The sequence below is a fragment of the Arachis ipaensis genome, chromosome B7 (genome assembly GCF_059453495.1).
Source record: "Arachis ipaensis isolate K30076 ecotype BB chromosome B7, ASM5945349v1, whole genome shotgun sequence".
Classification (NCBI taxonomy): Eukaryota; Viridiplantae; Streptophyta; class Magnoliopsida; order Fabales; family Fabaceae; genus Arachis; species Arachis ipaensis.
Window position 1 is genome coordinate 107470839 of NC_142442.1, and position 10305 is coordinate 107481143.

General features: G+C 40.3%; 1 protein-coding gene across 10 annotated transcripts; it reads left to right on the forward strand.

Moving 5' to 3' along the window:
- On the forward strand, positions 1-9764 carry LOC107609527 (uncharacterized). 10 transcript variants are annotated; one of them, XM_088493027.1, is made up of 10 exons: positions 1-5102; positions 5687-5888; positions 6000-6150; positions 6237-6318; positions 6462-6548; positions 7865-7955; positions 8116-8386; positions 8474-8516; positions 8596-8699; positions 9103-9764. In XM_088493027.1, the coding sequence occupies exons 1-10, from the start codon at positions 92-94 to the stop codon at positions 9532-9534; spliced, it is 6474 nt and encodes a 2157-aa protein (XP_088349153.1). In that variant the 5' UTR covers positions 1-91; the 3' UTR covers positions 9535-9764. The 10 variants fall into 10 exon arrangements, with proteins under 10 accessions (XP_088349153.1, XP_088349160.1, XP_088349154.1 ...); XM_088493034.1 differs by having other exon boundaries at positions 9108-9764; XM_088493028.1 differs by having other exon boundaries at positions 6021-6150.
- Positions 9765-10305: the final 541 nt, after the last annotated feature.

Sequence of the window (10305 nt, forward strand, 5' to 3'; positions counted from 1 at the left end):
AAAACACGGCTTGATTTTGAGCGCACATTGCGTGGGTAAGTTTTGTTAGATTTGAGTCAATTTGATTGAATTTAATTGCCAAAAGATTTAGATGTGTGGGGGGGGGTACTGTATAATTATTCACTCTGAAGCAGCCGAAGCAGCCGGAGCGACAATTCCAAACAAAAATCACGGAAACGCCGTTGTTGGATCCAGCAAAGGAGAGCCTTGCAAGTTAACTAACACACGCAGGGTGATATCGATCCAATCTCCGCCGCCACCAATCCCCCACTTGGTCGCAGAGTACCACTACCATCCTTTATCACCTGTCATGGACCAACACCACTCCCACTACGTCCACCACCACCACCACAGCCACCATGATCACAACAACGACGACAATAACACCAACCACACTAGGTACGCCCCTCCCCCTCCTCATCACAACCACAGCCACCTCCCTCCGCCGCCCCCTCCGCCACCCTCCCTCCCCCCTCCGCCAGCCCCTCCTCCCCAAGCACAACCCCTCCGCTATCGCACCATCCGCACACCTCCTCCTCCGCCTCCTTATGCCCCCAATAACAACCATCCGCCATCCCATCAAAACCAATTCCCCCAATTCAATTCCCCTAACTACCCTAATCGCCCCTTCCAAGAAGAACACCCAATCTCCAACAACCACAATCAGCCATTTTCCCTATCCCCCAGGATTTCCAGCCGAATCCTCCCGGGCGATCCTTTCCCCCGCCGCAATTTTCCTCGTTTCGACACTGAAACACGCTGGAACCCTAACCCTGGCCGTAGGATCGCTCCCGACTGTCTCCTTCCGAGGAATTATACACCCGTTGATATCGACAGTGAATTGCGCCAACACCGTGAAGGGGTCTCGCTGCCGCCCTCGGCATATCCGGCCGAAAAGATTCGATACGATCCCGATCGCTCCAGGTTGAGACTTGAGTATGAGTATGAGGGTAACCCTAGGAAGGATGAGGAGTTTGGTTGCGGCAGCGGTAATGATGCTAATTACCACAATTACCACCGCCGCGGCGTTGGGGATTTGCCACCCAGACACGACTTGCCCAACGGAGGCTTCGGCAGGGCGCCACCGGCGATGCCAAGGGAGATTAATATTGATTTGAAACCCGGGGGGTATGTTCGCGGGTATAGTGCGGAATTCGAGGATGAGATTCCCAAGGTTGGAAGAAGAGATGGGCATGGCGAAGGCAAGAGGTGGTTGAATGAGAGGAGGGGACCTAAGGAGTTGCCTGATTCACGGTTCGAATTGGGGACCGGCGAGATTGGTTTTGCTAAGAATGTTGATGATTTCCGCGTTGGGACACGTGAGGAATATGGATGGGAATCGGGTAGGTATAGTGGCAGAGGGAACAGCAGGGAGTTTGGTCATGAATTATGGCGACCTTCTCTAAAGAAACAGGTTCAAAAGAAGAGTGCTCTTCTTAGGATCCAGAATGCAAAACCAAGTTATAGGAATCGTGAGATTGAACAATTACGGAATGCTGGTTATTCTGCTGAGTCTAACACTAATGTTTTCAGGGGCAAGGAGCAGTGTGGGCATGTAGGTTATGGGATGAAACAAGAAGAAAGGGAAGGAAGTCCTGTGGAGCTTGATATCTCTTTTGAATCAAATTCCCTGGTTGCGAAGGCTATTGTGACCACTTCGACTTCGACTGTTGTTAATGATACAAATATGAATTCTGTCTCTGATGCTGATTTAACTCCCTCAGAAAAGAGAAAAAAGGTTTCAGTATCCGATAGTGATTGTTCTGGTTTGGAAGCTGCAAAAGTATCTAGGGATGTTGTAACTTTGAATAGCTCATCCTGCAAAGTGAATGACTGCTCTGGATCTGTGAATGATTTAAGCTTACAGAATAATGTTGTTAATCCTTGTTCTCAACCTTGCACCCGCGAGACTGATAGTGTGAAAAATGAGGTTGCAGGTGGAAGTACCAAAATTCACTCTGGTAAATCCTCCCCAAGGGTTGTAAAGAAGAAAAAAGTTGTCAAGAGAGTAGTGAAGAAAGTTGTTGGAAATCCAAAATCTACAATGTCAAATTCACGATCAGCAAATAAGGTTCATGGATGTGTGCAACCTGATCGAGTCATACCTAGTTCTTCATCTGTCTCTGTTCCCAACAAAGTTGAACCTTGTCTTGAGCAGAAAAGCATCACTGTAGACAAGATGTCAATGCCTGGCCATAGTTCATACAATTTATCAAAGGATCGGAATCAATTGCTTGAAGATAGAAATGGAGATCTAACCCTGCTGAGTTTGGGGCCACATTCCAGGTCACGAGAATGTGAAACTGATGAAGATTCAGATACTCAGAAAGGAGCCGCCAGGTTTGAAAGTGGTCTTGACATTCCAAATTCTCAATCTTGTGCTTCTACTGGTCAAGCTAAAAAGATTGATTATGAGTGTTTAGATGCAAATAATTCTGTCCATGACTTGCGTAGAATGCCAGATACTAACATGGTTCCTGAATTATTAAATGGAAGTACTTCCAAAATCAATGATGTGGGTTGTGATATTAAACAGCTATGTCAGAATCAAGAGTTTCAATCACGTGAGAATTATTCAAATGTAAGATGTCCACAGAATGGGTTTGTTATAGATGTAGTAGATGACAGCGTTCTTAGTTCAGCTGACAATATTGGTAACTCAGATCGCACTAATACATATAACTCTGCTAGTAGCGTTTATGGCCTAATTTCTGGTGATCTTACAGGATCTAAAGAGAAGCTTACAGTTACTGAATGTGGTCTTACTGGTGAATCTGGTTTTGGACATATGGTCCCTACTATTATCACCAAGTATGCTATTTTGGAAGAAAATCCAGACGTGATCAACCCTGCATCAAGCAGCGCAATGTCTGCCCCTTCAAATTCAGGAAAAATTAGGATTCACGCTGGTACAGATTGCATACAAAATGCTATTGCTCTGACGCAGGGTTCTTATAGTGGACCGGTCAATTTAGATGATGGTACCTCTGTTCAGTGTTCTGACATCACTAATGATGCTGTGAAGGATGTTTCCCCCTGTTACGCTGCCATATCTTCTGAGAATTGTTGCACGGAAGAGCCATTTTCAAGTTCTAATCTTTCTGTTGGATTTGGTGAAGGGGATACAAACAATATGAAAAAGAGAAAAGCTAGGACTCATTCAAAGTTTTTGCACTCAAAGATGGAGGGAATTTCTCCAAAACCTGTAAATTCAGTTAGCCATGCAAATGATTGGGATACTGCCTCAAGTGTGAAGGTGAAGGATGCATGTTGTTCAGAAGTTTTGGATCAATCTGTTCAAAGCTTAGATTCTAACCTGGAATCGTGCTTGGATGGGATCGTTACTTTACATGGGAAAAAGGAGCTTTCAGAGGCTGAGCTTTGTGTTAGAGATAATGAGATTGATGATGCAAATTATCTTTCACTATTATCTAAAGGGATCAAAGTCACGACTACCTCTGAGTTGAGTGATGCAGTTGTGGTATCCAAATCTTGTGCGGATTTTCCTGTTTCTTTCAGTGATAAACAAGCGCCCGAAAAAGAAGTTGAATTGTCAAGCATGGATGTTCTGTTTAGTGCACAATCATTGTCATGTTCAGAGGATAGTAGGAAATTGTCTGACAATTTTGTTGGAGGTTCTTGTGACGCTAGATATGCAAATAATGAAACCATGAGTTCTGACCATTTTGAATTAAAGAACTCAGATTTTGCATCTCATTCACTTCGTGAGGACTTGGACATTCAGTTCCCATTGTTGGATGGTGAATGCAAAGAAAATGGCACTCAAATGCAAACTGACATTTTTACGTCTGGATTTAATAAGGGAGATATGAAGGACAGTTTAATTCATCAACAGAGCATTGTGTCCCATCCTTCCGATGGTGATTTGGAGGAGGATGCACCTGAAGCACCATCAGATGTGTGTTCTCAAGGGATATCGGAAGCACCTGAGAGAGGGAATTTAAATTGTACATCAATCCAAGATGAAAACAATTGTGGGGATATATCTGCAGTTGAACATGGTTCTGATTTGCCTACTTGTACTTCACCAATACAGCATACTAATAAGATTATGAAGTCAGCTAATGCAACTGGGCATAGTAACCCAGTTGAGAGGAATCTAATGCGACAATCATCCCAAGTCAACTCCAAGGTTTCAAATAATGGTCCAGTTTCTTATTTTTCAGAAAATGGGAGCAAAAATACCCTTGGAGGTGCCATGCCAAAAACTCAAAAGGGTCGTTCGTTCATCATTTCAAAGTCGAATACAAAGACATCTGCCTCTTCAACCCATCTCTCAAATCCTCGAACTTGGCGACGTTCCGGTAATAATTCTCAAGGTTCTTTACCTGGAAACAAGCTTTCGCCAGGAAAATTTCTTCCCAAAAGGCAAATTCTAGATAGGAAAGGAAACTTTCAGAATACCTCTTACATTCGTAAAGGTAACAGTCTTGTAAGACAGCCTACTACAGTTTCTTTTACTCAGATCTCTTCTGTAAATAAGTCACCTTTGAGCTTAGATGAATTATCAAAGAGTACCAGATCTGGGAGCAGGATTGATGTGTCAGATCAACTGACCTTGAAAACAGGAGTAGCAGAGGTCCCTCAGCAGAGTCAGAGAAAACCTTCACTATCCATTGGCACATTATCAGAGGAAAATATATCTTCCCCATTGGTAGAACCTCCTTCCAGTGGTTGCTGTGAAAATGCATCAGATCCTAGAAAACTGATAGATATCAATGATACACCAAACTCTTCCAAAGATGATTCAAATCAGTATGAAACTCCTGATAATCAAAGTAGTCCACTGAGTAAGCTGGAGAACCAAGTTGAAGCAAATGATGGACACATTTCTTCTTTCAGCACCAGGAGAATTGTATATACAAAGCCCAAAACAAATCAGTTGGTAGCGACTTCAAATTCTCGTGATGAGAAGTCCCAAACAGCCTTCTCCGAAGGCTACTACAAGAGGTGCAAAAATCAGTTAGTTAGGAATATGAACCAGACTGTTGCAGTGCCGAATGCCACTCTAGATTCTGATGCTCAGGGGTCTTGTAAGGTGCTTTGCAACAGAAAGTTTAGTAAGAGGCAGTTACATAAAGGTATAGGTGGAGAACTTATTATTTTGCCTAATTTATCTCCATATAATTTTTGCTCTTTTGAATCTCATACCATCGTTGAGAAATATATAACTTTCGGCTTGGGGCTGCAGTAGATGCATATCATGTATTCAGTTGAATACTGTTTGCTGTTTAAAATATAATAATTTAAAAGTACACTGAACTGCTTGCTATATGCATCTATCCATTAGTTTATACCTGCTAGAAATGTGTCCCTTGTTTTACAAGAATTCTGTTTGTGTTCATCTCTTCTTTTATATGCTTTATATATGAATGCATAAATGGCATTTTCTTTCAATATCAGCTTCACAATTTTCTATACGATGTCCTGAGCCTAACTTTTAGAGCTTTTTATTTTATTTCGTTGTTTGCTTGTGTTTATGTTATATCTCTGCATGTCTTGAGTCTATTTGTTTGAGCTTATGGTGGAGTGATTTCTCCATTCCCAGCCCTTGCTTTGACTCACTGTTGGCTGAGGAATTTTGAGCTGTTGGTGCTATTCCATATATTAGTTTTATTTCCCGTTATTCATGGTTAGAGCTGAGTCTTAACTTTATCCTTTTCAGTTGCTGGGAGGTCATTCAAATCTTTAAGAGCCTCATTAGTCTGGACATTATGTGGCAAAAAGTCACCTAAAAATGGCCATAATTCATGGCATTCTCAAAAGGTTTTGCCTCAGTTATTTCCATGGAAAAGACCAACATATTTAAGAAGCGTCGTTCATAATTCTGCTTCATGTTCCAATAGTAGCTTCTTATCAGCAATTAGGTACTCAGCATTTGATACTCCTTCCTTTATGTTTGCTTTGTTTCTCCTGCTTTGGGTTGTGTGCAACCAGCAGCCCAAAATTGCAAACTTTTGATTTCTGTTTTATTTTAGTAAGAAATTGCTTCATTTCAGAAAGATGGATACTGTTTACACTAGGTCAACCCGTGGGTTTTCTCTTTGGAAATCCAAGGTATTAAGTGTTGGTGGGTCTAGTTTAAAATGGTCCAAATCCATTGAGAAGAACTCAAAGCAAGCTAATGAGGTTAGTTTGGCTTTTGGTATATTTTACTTTATGCAAATAGATCTTTCTTAGTCAGTGAATTTAAGAGTTTCTCATCATCATTTTAGGAGGCCACACTTGCTGTTGCTGCAGTAGAGAGGAAAAAGAGAGAGCAAAAAGGTGCAGCTTGCGTTGGTTCCCATGCAAATAGTAGGAAACATTCTTTCCATGAGAGTTTGTCATATCATAAAGCTGCAGACTATTTGTTTAACGTGCTATTAAAGCTTATTTATGCTCTGTTCTATTTATCTTTGTTTTCCTTACTGGCTGAAAGTAATGGGTTGATTTTGTAGAACGTATATTCCGTATTGGTTCAGTTCGCTACAAAATGGATCCTTCCAGGCGCACACTTCAGAGGATTTCAGGTGGTCAGGATTTCTGTGAGAACCATTTTACTTGAACCTTGTGTGTCCTTTCATACTTTTCAGTCCACCAAAAACATGATACGCCCCTAGGCTGAATGAAGCATTTGCAGGGATATTTATAGGTCGCTTATTATATTTGTACAAACTAAAATCATTTTTTAATGAAATATAATGATCGAAGCTATTAATGATGAAGACTAAAAGCACAAAAAAAGAAAGAGAGAAGTGGCAAGAGAGATTAAAATCAAAATGACCTATATTTATAGGGACCAAGAATCATATTTAAGCTGTCTGGCTTTTGTTGAAGCCATGAATGATGAAAACCGTAATTTGGAAATACGGTGCCTCAGACTGCTGAAGGACAAATTGTGGTATGGCAGTTTTCAAGATTCTTCTAAGCACAATGAAAAAACATTGTGGGATAGATTAAGAACTGAATGAAAGGATGATGGATGCTCCTTAGAACAAACAATTTAATTGCATCAGCTAAGCAATGCTTGCTAGTTTCTTTTCAACTTCAATAATGAATAGCCTTTGAAATAGCGTTATAGGTGAGGCATGTCTAAAGGACTCTGACCTATTTCCTCTCCCAAAGATGTGTTCCCTAGTTGAACATTTGCAGTGAATTACCTGTTAGCATTATGACTCACTTTGATTAACTTAATGTCTATACTATAGAAGTGGAGCCTTGGAGCAATGGTTGAGTTATCTCTGGGTGACCTTAAGGTTACGGGTTCAATCCATGTAAACAGCCACTGATGTAATTATCAGGTTAGGCTGTGTACATTATACCCTTTGGGTACGACTCTTTTCTGGACCCTCCGTTAACGCGGGATGCTTGTGCACTGGGCTACCCTTTTTTATTTTAATGTCTATATGATGATGGTAAAGGTGCAGAAAGAAAATCCAAACATATAAGTCTTGATGCCTTGTGACTTGTTGGTCATGGGTTCAAAATTTGGAATTACTCACCCCATCTGTTGTCACGGCTGTGTACATATGCCCTGCCTGTATATCGTTAGGTTGGAGCTTGTGGATGCATAAATTCTTGAAATGTTGTCAATTTTTTTATTGCTTATCTTATATAAAATACTCCACACCATTTAGTTTGTTTGTAGTTGATTTCCTGTTTATGCCAGGTGAGGTGTGGAATCATTAAGCTTTCTTTTGTTTCCAATATGGGATTGACCATTATGAATGTTCTTCCATTTCTGTTCAGCTTCCCATTCTTTTGTCATTATATTCTGTGGATAAGTCTGCTGTTTTTCTCTAGCAGTTAATAGATCCTATTACTTGGTCTTACAATGTTTCACTTACAATTCTTTTTGTAGATGATGAATCCCTGTTGTCTGCCACTACTGATTCGGGCTTGGCTGTGAAAAGAGCTTACATTCCTAGGAGATTGGTGATTGGAAATGATGAGTATGTTACCTCTTCTTATGCACTGGCTTTTATACCTATAGTATTTTGAATTTCGTCAGTGTTGGTTGTCTTCGCTTAAAAGCAGCCAAAGGGAAAATATTTGTATAATGCCAAGTCCTGCAGTGTTATTGATCTTGCTATACTGAATCAATTTTCACAGATATGTCCGAATTGGAAATGGTAATCAGCTTATCAGAGACCCAAAAAAACGAACTCGAAAATTGGCAAATGAAAAAGTTAGATGGAGCTTGCATACTGCCAGGCAACGGTTGGCTCGAAAGCAGAAGTATTGTCAGTTTTTTACTAGATTTGGGAAATGTAACAAGGAGGGTGGGAAATGCCCTTATGTTCATGATCCCTCAAAAATTGCTGTCTGTACTAAGTTCCTGAATGGTTTATGTTCTACTCCCAACTGCAAATTGACTCATAAGGTTTTGTTATAGCAGCAGGTCCAAGAAATTGAATGTTATCTACTGCATTTACTCCTGTGTCTAAACTGAGGTTAATCACTTGTGCAGGTTATACCAGAGAGAATGCCAGATTGTTCTTATTTTCTGCAAGGTTATTAGAAAGTAATATTTGATATAATTCGTCTTTTTCCTTCCAAAGGAAGTTATAATTCTGACGACTTTCATGGCAGGCTTATGCACAAACCGAAATTGCCCATATAGACATGTCAATGTGAACCCTAAGGCTTCTGTTTGTGAAGGATTTCTCAAGGGTTATTGTGCTGATGGGAATGAGGTATTAACCAACATAATTAATTTTGTTTTCTGGATAATATTGAATATTTAATTTGTTCCTCATTTTGCTAGAATTTCCATTTCTTTGCGTATGAATTTCCATTTCAACTAGCAGAATCTGGATATGATCCGGTGGTTCATTGTATTTATGTAGGTTATAGGCCATATAGGGTTCTAATGTCAACTTGGGTTCATTGAGTAGAATTTCATATTTGACTAGTCAGTTGCAGCCTGTTGCACTGTTTGTGTTGGATTGGTAATCCTAATGGAGTAATACTGCTAAGTGTAATTTTGTTTATTTAATTATAATCTTTTCTGTACTCTAGGCTCTGCTGACTGTTCTTCGAAAAATTTGTGTGCATAAATGACCGGAGACTAATACTCGCTTGCTCATGTATGATCAGTGTAGGAAGAAGCACAGCTATATCTGTCCTACTTTTGAAGCAACGGGCACCTGTACGAAAGGAACCAGATGCAAGCTTCATCATCCCGAAAAACAAAAGGGAAAGAAAAGGAAGAGATCTGGAGATCAGAATAATAGTAACAGCAGAGGGCGTTACTTTGCTTCTGTTCCGATTGATGTTTCTGAAGCTGGAATCGTAGTTATTCCAGGGCAACGTGATCAGAGTGATGATCTTGAAGGAGAACTTACTGACTACATCAGCCTTCAGGATGACTATACAAAAACTGTTGGTCAATCATTAGCGCTAACATTGTGCGACAGCGATTCCTTGAACTTGCAGTTGGAAGATTATGAAGTAAATGTCAAACCAACTCTTTTAATGAAATCAAAAGGCACGCCGCGATCTTCTCGGTCCAGTGTCCTGCAAAGTTAGGCAGCAGAAGACTCGAGGCATCTGTAACTGAGGTAACTTGGGTAATGCAGAGCCTTTTTTTTGTTTCCTTCTAGAGAACAGTTTTTTTTTTTTTCCTTCCTCGTTGATTTGTACACGATCGTTTCCCCCCTCCCCTTTGTTGTTGTTACAATTTGTTATATTTATAAATTGTACAGTAACCTCTGGAGAACAGACAAATAAAATATACCCTACCGGGAGTATTTATGCAATTCCTGTGCTCCCCCCAAAGACTATTACCGCCCTTTTGACATCATTGATACACATCGATTGTCTGTCTTGGAATTGGAATATAGGGCGGCGTTACACGAGATTTCTTTAGAGGGCTGGGTCAACTGCTCAATCAAATGATATTGAGCATGTTTTTCATTTTTTCTGAGAAACAAGCGGGCTATTTCTTTGCAAAATTGTGCTCAATTTTATGTGGCAATTTTGGCAAGATCTCTTCGTTAGTTGGAGGAAGAATTCGGGCGAATCGGATTCTAAGGAGCATATAGAGAGAAAATTGGATTTGGTTAGATAATGTGTGGTTGGTAAACAAGGATTGGTTTTTTTAGCAAGGTAAGGAATGTATCATCAAATAGTCAATATGATTTTACGAGATCTAGTTTCATTCAAACGGATTTTAGGCAATTGAAAGGATCTTTTGATCAATCCAGAGATTCCATTAGGAACGAGGATTCGGAATATCATACATTGACCAATCAAAGAGATACAACTAAAAGAAAGATTGATTCTTTGTTCGGATCTTTC